This window comes from Aythya fuligula, chromosome Z (genome assembly GCF_009819795.1).
Source record: "Aythya fuligula isolate bAytFul2 chromosome Z, bAytFul2.pri, whole genome shotgun sequence".
Classification (NCBI taxonomy): domain Eukaryota; kingdom Metazoa; phylum Chordata; class Aves; order Anseriformes; family Anatidae; genus Aythya; species Aythya fuligula.
Genome location: NC_045593.1, coordinates 43,967,660 through 43,984,162, shown reverse-complemented (window position 1 = coordinate 43,984,162; position 16,503 = coordinate 43,967,660). Strand labels below are relative to the sequence as shown.

Genomic DNA, 16,503 nt, shown 5'->3' with positions numbered 1-16,503 from the left:
GCTGGAATCTTAGAAGGCACTGTCTCCATACTACATGTCCCTTCCCCTTTCCTTGGCCCTGACAAATAAGTACATTATTCAAAGCTATGACAAATAAATTTACATCTGGCAGTACAAATGTTGCAAGTGTGTTATTTTTGGAACAAACCAGTTGTTGATTTAGATAATAAAACCTTTAATATTTGTAGCCTCTTTATAATTAACTCTCTGACCCTTTTGATGCATTCACACTTCCGAATTCCTAAGATAGTGTGTACATATATGCACACCATTACAAACCTTCCCACACTGACGGTGCCACTGAGTACTTTGGCTCTCAGACCGTTGCTTATAGGTTGGTCTAACTGGAAGATAAAGCATTTGGAAAAGTATTTTTTACAGAACTCAGAGCAGAAGATAAATTCAACAACTGCTGATTGAGCTATTCCCATTATTAACAGCAGTAGATAGTTCAAATGCTTAAAAGGTGTTTCTGTTTCTGCAATCCGTGCACCCTCAAAATATTTGTACCCAAAATAGCTGTAACTAATGCAGTTTGGCCTCATGAGCTGCATGGAGGCCTGTGTACGTACAGAATACCGTGAGCTCAGCAGAGGCTTGGTCCTCTCCCACAATGTTCTCTGCAACACATGAAATCCACAGCCCGCTGTCCATGGATGAGACATTCTTTATGGTTAGCGAAGCAGGATTCTTACTTGTGTCACTCTACAAATGATCAGAAAAACATACGTGTCAGCTGAAGCCTAAAGAAACAAGAGAGAGGCAGGGTATCATTGGCCACAGCTTAATGGCATTTTTCGTTTTCCCTTCCCTTTAGCTCCATTGGTCTGTAATTAATCAAAACGTTACTTTGGCACCTTATCCAACAGACACAAAAGACAGCACCATTGGTGGTTGGAGTTCCAAAAGTGTAGTCCTGCTGCAAACACTGCACTTGTCCATTTCTCTGTCCTGTTCCTTTCAGTTTCTGTCTTTTCTAAACACTTCTCCTCTAGAAAAATGTCTTCTTGACCCACACCCTTCCTTATCCCTTTCTTCCATTTCATGACCTATTTATATGGTCCATCTCTGGTCCACTTGAGTTTTTCCTCCCCCCCTATATTCTGTTCAGTCCTTCTTTATTGCTTTTTGTCTCTTCGCTATTAAGTATGATATCTCTTTCACTGCTGCCTTCTGAGCTCTACTGCACTGTGACAACTGTGTGTCTTCTCCCCCCTCCTTAAGCCAAATTTTTCTTGAAAGCTTCTTCCTCTTGTAAACAATTTATGGGAAATTACTTCCCTTCTAATACCTATAAGCTACTGTTTTATAAGCATTGTTTTATAAGTAATGTTTTATGTGTTTGAGCACTAAGGCTAATTAAGGTAAGAATTATGAATCTTAGAACTCTTGATTCTTGTGATTCTTAGAAAGCTCACGGCACATTTACAGCTTAAATGCCATATTAAATATGCAGCTGTGCTACACTGCATAAAGTGAATAGGGCAGATTAATTAAAAAACAAATAATAAAAACATTTAAAAACAAAGAATAGGGCAGAATCATTAAAAAACAAAACAAAACAACAACAACAACAACAGAACAGCTAACAAAGCTAGTTGTTAAAGCTAGTTGTTAAAGACCGTGTTTTCTTAAACCGGGTCATTCATGTGATCTCCAAATAACTATTTCCACACTTGAATTTTTTATAAAATGCAAAACTACATTCTTAAAATGAAAAAGAACCAAAACATATTTAGAAAACATACAATAATTAGTATTCTTTTTAAAAAACTCCTTTTGAAATAATTTTTTAGGGTACATGCATGCTTCAGTATTGCACAGTAGACAAAAAGATAATACCCTGCACATGTAAAACCACAGTGACCTTCAGCACCAGTCAACGGGGACACATGGGGATACTCCTGCATACGGGACCAAAAGTTTGAACCTCAAGGTCCCACCTAAACCCCACTTGAGTTAAATGCCCCATTGATATCAGTGTGACATTGATATTAGTGTGACACTGTTATCAATCAGTATGGTATCAATCAGGCAGTATGGAAAAGCCAAAAAGCCCACTGCATTGTTCTCTACGTGCAGCTCTCAGAGGTGAGAAGTACTTAAAGCTGCATTCAGAGCAGAGGGCTTCAATAGTGGATTCAGGGCTGAAATCTATAGCAAGAAAAATCTAACTGACATAAACAAATTTATATACCAGCATAAAAAAATAATCATATGGTGAAATGTAGGACTAGAGTATAGTTTTAACTTTTGTTAACATTTCCCTTTGTAAAGTGGGAAAGAGAGAAAAAGCAGGCAAAGGCAGCATAGGAGGTGAAGAAAAGGGAGTCAGAAATATAGATATGAAAGTGAGAGAAAGGAAACAAAAAAACCAACACTCATGGAGAAGGGAAGGATAGTTGTGAATGAGGCTTAAAAAGCACTCATTCTTCTGCTACTGAAAAGACTACTGTGCTCCACAACTAAGGTTGTAGCCAGCCTATATTATGAGACCCTCCGAAATCTCAAACATGAAGTTATGCCAGGACAGAGTATTTCTGGAGAGCTTGAAGAAAACTGAACACGGCATTTGAAAGATAGGAAGGTTAAAAAATGAAGTGATCTCACTTTTTGAACAGCATCCCACATTTGTTTTGGCTCATAACTAAAAAAAAGGAAAAAGAAGAAAAAGAAAAAGTACAACTTGGCATAAGTTCCCCAAACTGTTTTAATTTCATGTTCTTTACGATGACTGGTTCCTTTGGGTAGTTTTCCAGATTAGAAAAAGTTTTAAAAATAAAACTAGAGCTCTGTAGAATTCTTTCTTATGGAAGCTGAGAGACACAGTAATCAAAGCCTATCTATACGGCCCAATACAACGACCTCAGGGCAGAAAGTACAAAGGTAAAGATACCCCAGAGGTCCTGGCATTCTCACACTGCAGGAATAGTTTTAGAAGTACACATCCCACACTTTTTACAGACTAGAAAGCTTTAGGTTGTCTGCACCCTCATGAATACATGGTAGCCAATGCCATGAAACTGTAAATAATAGAAGGCCTTGAACCATGAAAATTATGGCAATTTAAGGGGTCAGCAGCTGCACCTGGTTAAAAACTTCTTCTTATCAACAACTCCATCAGAATGAACTGTCTATCTCCATTATGCATACAGTCCAAGGAAAGGACATATAACACAAAACTCTCAGAAAACAAAATTCCCACTCTCTTTCGCTATGTTGAGCTAAAAACTTCATACTTCATTAAAAAAAAAAAAAAAAAAAAAAAAAAAAAAAACATTCTTTTTGATAAAACCCTCACCTTAACTTTCTTGACTCTCTGTAGTTTGTTTTCTTGAAAAAAAAGTGAAATAAAACACAAAACAATTAATTTTGATGAACAAAATTGTCCAACCAACAGTTAATATGGACATGCAGGTTTTGGCTTGGAAATATAACAAATTAACAACCTAAGGCTTTTTTCATGCCTTGGGTAGGTAAGAGATATTCTATCTGCATAGGTATATGTGATACTGAGAAAGGACTTTTGCTTCAGTATCTTTATTCACCATGTTAACCCCAAAAAATTACTGCACACTCATTTACAAATCTGAATTAACAAGTGTTTGCCATTTTCCAAAAGCACTGCAGCAGCTGCCCTGGATTGAAAGAAACTGGGAATTAAATTAGAGTCCAAAATCAATCTTCTATTTCATCTTTTTGATAAGAAGTTAACTAAAGGTGGACACAAACTTCATTCCATCCATCAGCAGATATCTGTATAGGAATTATCACCTCTTAGAATATGAAACTTACCTCATGGTTTGAAACAAGATTAGTGAGCACCCAGGACACATTAGGGGGCGGCCCTCCACTAGTATCACAATACAATGTGATGCTCTTTCCTTCTACCACGGTGATGTTGTAATTGCTTAAGTTTGCTGAGGGTAAGTCTGTGATAGAAAAAACAACAACAAAAAACACACGCATTTTTATGTGGCAGAAATAGACACTGATCAGTTCTAAGGAAACTGCATAAATACAAGCCAAAACAACACTAAATTAGATATTCACTGTGGTCAGTTACTGTTGAATTATAAAGTACAAACAACATCTTTGTAAACTATAATCTTTAAGCAGCTATAACATTTTTCTGCGCCACCTCTGCTTCACATCTTCAGAAAACATTACTGCAAATGAAAACACATTAAGTTAATTATACAGGCAACTGTTGCAGGTGGGCAAACAGAATTTATCCTAACTTCAGTTTTTAACTTAAAAAAAAAAAAAAGAAAGAAAGAAAGAAAAACAAACAATCAAACAAACAAACAAAAAACACTAAAACCTTCCCCTCATTCTTTAAACCTGGAAATTTAAGCTGTTTCTGTTACAGTTGCAAAGAAAACTTAATTTTCCAGAAAGTAACTGACGCTGTGGTATTCTCACTGTTCTCCACAACTGTAATGGGAAAATACCCAGCACCACACAAGAGATTACAAGAGTCCTTCCTCTCACACAGAGACACAGCTCACAGAGAGCACAAAACACAAATTTTCAAGTACAAAATGAGGGAAACAAAGCACTGAATATATCAAAACAGAGGATAGAAAGGGCAGAAGAGAGGGTTGGCTATTGCACAGAGCTGCTTTCCAAGGCATGCCAGTAGGCTTAGCTATTGCTCTCAGAAAACAACCCAAATTTTGCAGAAGGCAGGACTACCCCTCCAACTCGTAGTTATAAACCACTCTGCACCTCAGTCTTTAGCACCCAAAGCACTGTGAGCTTCCAGAAGAATAAATATATAAGTGCTTCCAAATGCACGAGGAATTATAGACTGACCCTCCTCAATAAAATGTAAGGAATACCAATAGACACCTAGTACACAGGGCCACACATCAAATTTCTTAACAAAGCAAATAATGATGCAGCATGCTAGAAATATTAATTCTTTCTTAAGTAATTCTGCAGCTTCAGGTGGAGCTGCTATGTATTGTAAAAAGCCTTGCCCTCTTTTATAATGAATTTATGCTGGAGGGTAGAAAGGCCCTGCAGAGGGACCTGGACAGGATGGGTCAATGGGCAGAAGCCAGTGGGATGAGGTTCAACATGGTTATGTGCTGCACTTTAGTCACAACAACCCTATGCAGCGCTACAGACTTGGGGCAGAGTGGCTGGAAAGCTAAACAGAGGAAAAGGACCAGGGGGCATTGGTCAATAACTTGTCTGAACATGAGCAAGCAGTGTGCCCAGGTGGCCAAGAAGGCCAACAGCACCATGGCTTGTATCAGGGACAGTGTAGCAAGCAGGACCAGGGAAGTGATCGTCCCCCTGTACTCGGCTCTGGTGAGGTCACACCTCGAGTACTGTATTCAGCTTTGGGCCTCTCAGTACAAGAAAGACATTGAAGCCCTGGAGCATGTCCAGAGAAGGGCAATTAAGCTGGTGAAGAGCCCAGAACACAAGTCCTATGAGGAGCAGCTGAGGGAACTGAGGTTGTTTAGTCCAGAGAAGAGGGGGATCAGGGGATGCTTTATGGCTCTCTACAGCTACCTGAAAGAAAGGTGTGGGGAGCTGGGGGTCAGCCTCTTCTCACAGGTAATTAGTGATAGGACTAGAGGGAATGGATTCAAGTTGCTCCAAGGGAGGTTTAGGTTGGAAATTAGGAGACGTTTCTCCTCAGAAAGAGTAGTAAGGTGTTAGAACAGGTTGCCTAGGGAGCTGGTGGAGTCACCATCCCTGGGGGTGTTTAAGGGAAGGTTGGATGTGGTGCTTAGGGACATGGTTTATTGATAGGGTGATGGTTGGCCCATGGATGATCCTGGAGATCTTTTCAAACCTTGATGATTCTATGATTCTATTTCTCATCAGCAGTTCTGTGCAAGTTTTACTTGCAATTTATGATCTCAAATAACCTAGCTTATCTACTATGCTGGATATGTATGCATGATCCTGCAACTATTTTCTTTTCCTGAAACAATTTTTTGTTTGTTTGTTTATTTTTAATACATATATATACAAGTTAGAGTACAGAATTTGCATTATGTACTTGAAGGTATGAAACTTTACAGAAGGACTTATATCCCTCTTTACTTATGTAAAAAGCCCCAAACAAACAACTAACCACCTTGTTAGTGTGAACTATAACACTTTAATACATTTGCCAGAAGTTCAACAGAAGCTATATGTATTGGAAATCTCTATTTAAGTTTTATTAGTTCAATAAAAATGAAATGAGAGGAACTAATAGCAAAGAGAAGACTAATCATTTTCCAGGCAATGCTTTCTTGCCTAATAAGATTTGAAGATCAGCACGAGTACATGATAACTGTTTAGATAATTCTAGTGCTTCAAGCAGAGCTGTAATATGATTCTCATTATAGGCATCATGGATTTATTCTATTATTTTCACTTTATAAATCATATGTAGAAGTTTATCGAGATAAAGCTGGACAGTTTGTACATCTTGATGCAGTAATCTGTCAGCAAAGGTAGCCATCTGCTCTCGCCTGCTGTGAATTCAAATCTCAGCAGTGTCTGTCAACTAGTTGGGCAGGAAATAAAACTAATCTTAGGGAACATTTGGATATTAATTACACTGGTTAAGGAACAAGGAGAGAAGTAATGAGATCATTTACTTTATAAAGTTTCACACCACCTCTGAAAACCTTTCCAATTGCTTTTGCCAGACCTGGATATGCAGACAGATATCACTCTCCCTTCTTCCTGGCACAAGTACTAGGGACAAGGTCTACATGATAGATCAGTGCTTCACTGTTGAAACCTACATGGTTCGTAACAGCACATTGTTTCACACGAAACCTGTCATTTAAGCAAATTAAGGTAACTTTGGTCTCTTAGATCCCTGCTTTAATAGCTGTTAAGTTCTGAGACAGCTTCGTCCTGCTGTGTTATTCACAGGATAGACAACAAAAATTGAATTCCTTTGGTACTGGTTCTTGTTCCCACTTTCCAAAAGTCTGCACATACCATGCTCATGTTATAGCTCTGAGGAAGACAGCTATATCATGCTTGAATCCTGCCAGAAGGTTAAAAAATAATTTTATTTTTTTTTATTCTGTAGATTCTTATTTTTACGCTAAAAACCAGTTACAGGATCTTGCAGAAAGCAACACAGAAAAAAAAATTAAGACTATAACAGATATATTACATTAATAATACTGTATTGTATTATATTTTATAGTGTAATCACATAATTATATGTGTTTTCTTTTATTCCTTTTCCAGTCATGAAAGGGTGGGGAAACACAAAAGAATTGCCTTTGGATACATTTCTGTTAGTAGCATATCTTGAGCCAGTGAACTTTTGTTCACCAATGTCATTCTGTCTTTTTTTCAGGTGGCACTCAGACTACTACACAGGCAAATACACATTAGTTGAGAGAGGTGGCTCTGTTTAGAGAAAACAGACAGCAACATAAGACCTCAGATCTAAAAAAGGTGATATATTGGACTTGCCGGTAAAGCAGTGCGACCAAGGAGCAAAATCTGTATTTACAAGTAACTGAATACAAAAAGATATAATATTCTCTAACAGATACATATGTTCAGTATGTGTACTCAGAGTAGTGTGAGACCATTTATAAGAATTAGTAGCATTTTGACACCTACAATACTACAAAGATATTCAGCCTTGCTGCACTTATTCCTAACTTACTTTGGCTAAACATGGTGTTTTAGATGACTATCACTTACGTTAATATAGATGCACATTTAAAAGGACTTTGTATATAGCAATCGATGCAAGCAACCACACGACAGGTTCAAATGGTTTTGTATACTGCCAGCAGAGTGAATTTAGACTGTACCACAACAGCCCACACAAGGTAGACATGACATCATCTTCCCACAAGTCTCATCCTGATATCTGTCAGACAGAGATTAGCCTATGCCCCAAAGCTTGAAACATAGTATTTCTTTCAAACTTTGATAGCATTAATTATTATAATTCTGGATATCAGTAATAACCCTGATAGTATCTGATTTATTTTTTTAAGTTTGCTCTGTTCTTAGCCTTAATAGCTTTCTAGAACAATGAGTTTCACAGGTGTACTGTCCGGACTGTATGCAAAAGCATTCCCTTTTACCATCTCTGAAATTTGTTTCTGAATTCCAAATTCATTGAGTGCTGTCCTAAGTTTAAGTGTAAAACTCCTCGGAAAGTGTTCTAAGAAAAGAATGATCTGAATGATCTTCTTAAGATCACTCTATTGTATTTGTTTTTTCTCATGCCCTTTTTCTTTTTAATATCTATTCAAAGCTTTCCAATCTCTCAAAAATAGGAGAACAGAACTTGCTATTGAGGATTTAAAATTGTAATGTTGAGTTTAATGGATGGATAGCAAGGGTACAATAAAATCTATGTGTTTCGTTATGTATAGGTATTATGGCTATTGTATACCTATACATACAGACAAAATCTGTTTTCATATTAAAATTGATAACATTTTATTCCAGGGAATAAGTAACTGGATTAGAATAAGTAGTTACTTCCACTCACCCCAGACCAATGGGCCAAAACAGAGGCAAGCAGGAGAGGCTCATTTATGTCCAATGAGTCTCCCTAAGTATCATGTCAGGCTTCAGAAGGAACAAACCCTCCGTTAAGAAAGGGGGACCTATTTACCTTAAAATCAGTGCAAATCAGTGGCCTGAGGCCTTGTTATAGTGGAACTGTGAAGAATAGCTAGGGAATAACTCATATATTCGGAGTGCGCAGCTGGGACTTCAACAAGCACAAAACCAAATCTTTTGGCTAAAATTTTCAAAGGTTACAACAGCATTTGGCTCCACAACTGTCAATGGCAATTAATAAAAAGAACATGTCTAAATTCGTACAGCTTTCAAGGACCTCATGCTGCTACTTACTACTTTCTACAGAAAAGTTACACTAGTTTTGGTAGAGCCAAGCAGTCACTGCATCTGTCAAAGGAAGCATATGACCTAATTAAGAAACAACTGAGTGTTAATGCAAATTATGGTCAGCAGCTCAACTCTCAGGACCAAGTTCATATTCTAGCCAGTGTACTACAGCAACTTCTAGAACAGTTCAGTAAGCAAGAAGAAACGATTTTACCATTACACCCAAGATGTTGCTTCATTGGTTAACTATCTTAACAGTTACAAAAATTTTTACAAAATTATTTCCAGATAGAGTTTTTCAGTTTCATTTTTCATCTATTTAGTTCTAAGATTTCTTCAGCTGCCTGAAAACCTTAATCAAAAAGTTTTCTCAATATGGTCAGTTACCATCACTAATACCTAAAAAATGACATGATGAAGAAATGAGTACCTGAGAGAACACCATAAATTCAATATTACATTCATTTATGCCCTCCTCTGCACATTAAACCCCTGATTTTTATCAGCCTGTCTACAAACTCCCACGAGTCTAGCCATAATGCCTTGTCACTAAGTGGTTTTTAATGTGGCCCATGACATCTCTTTTTAGCTTGGCACATTTTTGCAGGTCAACCTGTTCTGTGGTAAGAACAAACAGTTATCAAGAAAAAAATGACATTTTTCCCTTATAACTAGTCAACTGCATATGAATTTCCATAAGGTCATATGAATCCTTATCTTAAGTCCTTAATCATTTTTTTAATAAATATATAAGACCCAGAATGATTAAATTAATGATAAGGCCAGCAACCATCTATCAAACTGAAGCATTTAAAGGCAGAACCACTGATTTATAAAATATCTTCTATGATTCATAAGATATAGCGTCCCAAATCCAGTCTGCTTACTTCACATAAGTTTTAAACACAGTCCAAGTTTCTCGGCTCCCCTGCTTTTGCTTTTTCTCTCTAGGGAGAAAGGATTCAACTAATTACAGCACTACACTACCGCTTAGTTACACCCACTACTTGCGCTGTCTAGAACCTGAAAACAGGATGGTTGACAATGCAATTTGTTAAGAACTGTGCAAATGGATCTGCAAGTTTCAGAGACCTTACTGTCTCTAAAAACATTTTCATCAATACAGAAGAAAAATAAGGTTTTCTCATATAATTCTATTAAAATTCTGCTTTGTTTGAAAATACAGGAATGCCTACAAATTCTAAAGGTCTTTTCCTATGGCCTTTTATGGGTTTAAAAACAACACAAAAAGTTGTCTAGTAATTCCAGCTATAAAGCTAGGAGCTGTTGGGTATGTGATTCACCTCCTGTGTTTCATTTAGCAGCTATCTGCAGCCAACAAGCTCCAAGCCAAATTTCAGCCATGGGGTAAGTGGGCATGTTTCCACCAAAGTCTGCAGAATCACAGGGCCAAAAATCAGCCTGACTACATGTTTAGAGCAATGTAAAAAGGACAGTCCAAAAGGTTATATGCAAAACATGAAGAAACATAAATCATTGTTTCAATTTCCTGTTGCATTACAACCCCAGAATCAAAATATTCAATACATAGAAATAATTGCAGAAATCTCACGGAAGCTATTCCAAGATGACCCCAGCCATTTTCAGTGAATATACATATACATATATATATATATGTATATATACACACAGATGTGTATATATACATATATATATATATATATAAGTAAGTCAAACAAAATACAGAAACAGAAGAAATTAGAAACACATACAAAACATTATTTCAGCAACCAGAGGGTAGAGAAGCCTGCATCTTTCTGCTTCACTGCTCTAACCATCAGGCACTACTCTGCATTTGTCCACTGTAATTTTGCTATTGTGCAGAACACAATTTGGAATTTCTATCAGATTAAAATGAAGAGTAAAGGTACTAATCTAAAAGGTAAGCTGAAAAAAGGAGAAGGAATCCTGGTTTATGATGCTTTTCACTATTTTATTTCCACAGTATGTCCACTGAGTGTCAATGTAAACTAAAGAAACTGTCCCAGACAAAAACCTCTTTAGCTCTTGAGACAACCACTAAATAAAGCACTGAACAGAGATAAGCTCTCCAAGAAGCACAGCAAATCTTGGTAGGTATTTTCCATATTGACTATGGTACTTTACATAGGTCTGACAGGGTTAAGCTAGAATAGTCTCAAATACTATACAGGTTGGTGGTGAGATTATCCCTGAATTTGTAGGTTAGATTCTGCTGAATCCAGAGAAGTGTTAAAAAATCCCCTCAAATAGCCACTAATTTATTTTTTCTTTTCTTTTTCTCTCTCTTTTTTTTTTTTTTTTTAAGTAAAATCAAATAAAAAGAGGAACTCTTGTTGTGCCCTTTTGAAAGGAAAGGCATGAATTCCTACTGTTGAGAGAGACTGAGTCCAAACATAGAGGATCCTTGACAATGCCTTCAGAAGAGTCCTTCTGCTCTGACTTTCCCATGCTTTTAGCATTTCTTAATGAGCAGCTGGAAGGCATGTGCACACTGAACAAGCTCATTTCAGACTACCTCTCACTAGATGTGCTTGCTGCCTCAGTATACCTTCTTAAAAGTCCTGATTTCTTTCGTACCACGACAGATCTGATACTCATGACTCCCACCTTGTCAGTCCATGGAGGAATGTCTTTCTGCAGGGAAGCAGAATGAGTGATGTGGCAGCTCACTGAGGCACCCAAATATGTTAAAATATTAAAAGGCATCTGCCTCTAATCATGACATGCCTGATTGTCACTTTCAGCTGGAAACTTTTACAGAAAATAATTAAACAAGTACAGCCTCTACCAGAAGATGATCATTATTTAAAGTATGCTTTCCCAGAGCCAACACACCCTTATTTTGCCTTTATGCACTCCATCACTCCCTGGTTAACTGAAATTATCACTAGAAGCAAAATTCTGCAAGTAGAGCCTGTCTGCGCCACCACGAAGAACATAAAACTTGCTAACCCATCTTCACAATTACAGAAGCAAACACAACCTCCGCAGAATGTTCAGGGTGCACAGCTGTGCTGTCTGTACATTTCAGACAGTGCTTCAAATGCCATCATGAAAGCTAGGCAGGCAAAAAACCACCACCTGCTCTGTACCAGGACATGTTCACATGGATAAGAGACCCATCTTCTGCACTCAACCTGTACAGACGTTTTGAAGCTTGCTGCTGAGCTTTCAGACCAGATGGAAGGCCTATGAGCTATGTGTCCAAGGTTTCTTTCCCTAGCTATTTCAGCTCTGGAACTTCTACCCAGGCCCTTCCATGTCACTAGGCCTGGTGAGGGTTCTAGCAGAAAGGTACTTATTAAGAAAGGATTTTGCAGCACCCAAACTCTTTAATTGACCTTGTTCCCATTATTAATATCAAGTTTGACTGCAAGAATTTTCAGATTATATATTTTTGTAGAGGCTACTAATCTCATCACCACTTCCCTTGCTAACCGTCTCCAGCCATGTTTTTTTCTCTCAAAATTCCCTGAATGATTAAGGAAATTAAATTACATCTGGAAAAATTGTTCTCAACTGGTATTTAAGCTTCAGTTTATCCACATCAGCTTTCAAAAGAAAAACAAATGCATTCAGTGTAGTTGGGTGAATACAGCAGCCACAAGTTTAATAGATGAACTGAGCTAAACAGCCTTTGTAATGCAAGTTAATCAGGTTTAATCTAGCTTATGTGAATCTTTAACAAACAGCTTCTTATTCGCTCGTGCAAGGAATGTGGTTTCAATTCCTGTAGGTTTATCTGAATTCCACGTGTGTCTAGAAAATAATGCTAATGTGTCAAATATTGCAACATGATGAACGCATGACCCTGAAAGAGAAACATTTTCAGAGAATGACATAAATAAGTAAAATTATGGGTTTCGCTTTGACACCAAGTTTGCATATGGCTAAAGGGATGTCTTCATGAATTGTCTCAATTTTTTAAGTGAAAAAGTCTTTTCTATGGAATATGGTTGTCAGTCTTCATCAGAATTTACATCACAAGCAAAGTAGGAGTACCTACAGCCAATAGCCATATTGCCATTCTCCCTTGTTAGATCAGTACTGCACACTTAAGCAGATGTGCCAAGTCAGGCACAGAGAATAACTTGGCAAATGTGTACAATGCATTGAGTTCAGGATCAATACCTGAATGGTTAAGAAACATTTCTTTTCCTTAGGTATTGTTCTACCACTTTGTATTTCTAACCAGCTTTGTATTATAAGCTTACTTCATTCAAGTTCATGAAGAAATTAAATCAGTATTACAAAATGAAATTCTGCTTCTTTTTTGAAAAATGACATGTTCACATACACATTCAACTAACATCATTCAGAAGCCCTAATTTGCATAACTTATATCTAGATATCTGTATGAAAGTTAACGGTCGCTTCATGAACAGATCAAAGTCTGCATGCTTACAAGTAAGTTATGTACATGTCTTTGAAAATTAATTCCTGTTGCCTTTTCAAATATCCATAAATTATTGCTTATTTTCACTGAAAAGCTGGAATAAGGAAAATTATTTTAATTAAGTTAGGAAAATTCTAACTCAACTGCAACAGTGAAACCCTACTACTGTCAAAACACTTATTAAAAAAAAATGCAGTCCATGATCACAGATAAGAAATAAAACTCTTACAGAGAAAATAAGAACAGTTTGCCACCATACATCATGCATAACATCTAGTTCTTGAGCCAAAATAAACAACACAGGCTGGAGAGCCCATGAATATTCTGAAAGGTAAACATGGAGAATGTTTAAGGCCTTTTTTAAACTCACTTCATTCTGCCTGTAATGTTCTCTTCCTGATACTCTTATCTGTGAATTCTGGCTGATAATGGAAAAAAATGTCAACACCGACTGGATTATGCCTTTGCTTGTGGTTTGAGACTGCATTGTACTGTGACTGCCTAAGAACTAATGCTTATTTTATTGACTCACAAATACTACAAATCTTCAAAGAATAAAAAAAGTAAATCCAAAGAATAAACCTGTCAATCCTTCGGTTTGCCTTTTTCCTCCCTTAGAATTTATAACTGCCTGTCTTCAATCTGATATTTCTTTTACTTATTTACCTCAGGACAAAAATCTACCCCCAGAAAGAGGCTGAAATGAAGCCAGACCCACTCAAGTCCATTTATAATCATCCGAACAGTTGCCTGTAAAAATGTCATGGCTTTCCCAACAAAGCAAGAAATGGACAACACATTTCTGTATGTTGTAACTCTATATTACAACAATGACTTCTAAATTCTGTTAGTTATATACAAGAAGCAGCACTAAACTAAGATCAACACCCACCCCTTACAGTACCTCATGCACAAGGGAAGAGACAGAAAAAAAATTAGCAATCATAAAAGTACATCTTAGGTCAGATGAAATTTCTGCATATATAAACAAATAGCCAGTCTGCACATGTTTGCTATATGTACAACAAATTAGTACATGAGAATAATTTGCAACTTTGTTTGGTATACTTTATCTAGCATGTATGACCAATGACAGACAGAAAACATCTGCGGAGACAACATATGATAAATAAGCACACAATGCTGGTAGGATAAACAATACTGAAAGCCAGATCAAGCCCCACACCAGCATATATAAAACGATCTATCTGATTAGCTAAACTGGCCACATAAGACATAATAACATTACCAGACTGAGATACAGAGCAACAAAAAATTCATATGGGAATGCAAATACAGCTGTAGAAGCCATGCCTCTCCTGAAAACACAAGAAAAAAAAGACATCTCCAGTATCAGTGAATTCAACAATAATAGCCAAATGATGGAATATTTACCAGGGAAAGCAACAAACACCTTAATAATCAGTCTCGAAGAACCAGTTTTTGCCTCCCTAGCATTCAGTGAGCTCCAGGTGATGGGCAAACTGATAGACTTTCATGTGATTTTACCCTACACATAGAACATGTCTTGCTTCCACAGACTTAACACATCAGTGTTAAGTGCAATTGCAGCCATCACTTACAGAAGTAGTAACAAGACCCAACTATTTACTTATTTAGTTCGCATTCTAGGTTTTCTAACACAATTTACCAGGTGGAAACAACCCAACCCAAAACAGAACAAAAGGATGTCAGGGCAGCAATGCTGTCAATGTTACATGGTCAATCAGCAAATACAGCAAAAATGGAAGAACTAAACACTACCAAATCTCTACACCAAAAGCTTTACTAAAAACTACTGTGGTACAAGTAGATAAAAACTTTTCATATAGTAATTAAGTCTGACTTTAAAACTGAAAAGTATCCAAATATTTTCATCATACGTAAACATATTTCAAATGAAGTTGAAAAAATAATGTTGTGAACATCACAACTGATGGACACTTAATACTGCAGCTGGAAATGATCTTCTAGTGAGTCAACATACCTGATTTTAAACCTCAAGAAAAGAAATCACAAATTTGATGGCATCTAAATTGCAACCAGCCTTTAATCAGCACATTAATGAACATTTCCACCATATAAACAATAAGTAAAGTACCACAGAACTTTGCTAATTTTCACATCAATTATCTACAGACCAGAGCCTTGTGATCAAGAAACCACAGTGGTCTCTTCCAACTTCCCAGCAAGAGGTTTATTAACAGCACACAGTAGCGAGATGTCCTATTACCAAGACATTTACCGCATACTGTACCAGCCACTTAGTATAATATCATGAAGTAATTAATAACACCTGCACACACACACACACACGCACACAAAAGAGTGTGTTTGCTCGGTTCCTAAATTAAAAAAAAAAAAAACAGAGCGAAGGGATGAAACCCTTTTATTGTTGGAGAAAATTAGGAAAAGTTTTATTAACAACATTCAAAATCTGCATGCCTAAAAAAATTCTCTTGACATCAGAGGAGTTAGAAGGGTCATGTAGTTCACAGGGAAAAAAAAAAAAAAGAAAGAAAAAAAAAGCAATGACTGAATAACTGTAAATAACGTATGTCAAAAGCTGAATTCTTCATCTATTTCAGTTCTACTTACTAGCCTCTCAAACAGTGCTAGAAATTAAATTAACTACAACAGCGTTTTGTTGTTGTTGTTGTTGTTTTTTAATTGTCTTGTGCTTTTAAACACAGAAAAAATATCTGCAGAGATACTGAAACCAACAGCCATGCAGTGGACCTTTCAGAATACAGGCCATGGTCATCAAGGCAATTGTTGCTCCTCATCTGGGATTCTGTGTGTGGGAAACGGCAGTGTTGTCATCTTTATTAAAAACCTATGTCCTGCATTTGTTCATATTGAAAAAAAAAGGTAAATTAAGTTTAAAAAAAATAAAAAACAAAACAAAACAAAACAAAATAAAATAATAAAATTAAGGAAAAATACAGGTGTATAAGATCTAGCGAAATTCACACACTGTAAAACAACATTAAGCCAATAGTGTGATTCATTTGCAGGCCTCTGTGGATATCCATACAAATCTTGAGCTGTATGCAAAATTTTCCATATGCAAATTTCACATCTGAATGTCATATATTCTCACATTTCCTTCTCTTTTTCCTCCTCTGTTTGGAAGTAATACATTTCCTTCTCATGTCAGGTATTTTAGTCAAGATGTGCCCACATGACGAGCACGTGTGCACACATATGTCTACACACTATCAACAGGTCACTGCCAAATCTAT

At 36.8% G+C, this 16,503-nt stretch overlaps 1 protein-coding gene across 6 annotated transcripts in view; it reads right to left on the bottom strand.

Moving 5' to 3' along the window:
• NTRK2 (neurotrophic receptor tyrosine kinase 2) overlaps positions 1–16,503 on the bottom strand; it is a 200,792-nt gene that overhangs the window by 154,315 nt on the left and 29,974 nt on the right. For all 6 annotated transcript variants that reach the window (XM_032205277.1, XM_032205278.1, XM_032205280.1 and 3 more), the window contains exons 6-7: positions 3,796–3,932; positions 573–705 (exon numbers count right to left, since the gene is read on the bottom strand). In XM_032205277.1, the coding sequence (XP_032061168.1) occupies positions 573–705; positions 3,796–3,932 (270 nt within the window). The remainder of the gene's footprint in view (positions 1–572; positions 706–3,795; positions 3,933–16,503) is intronic.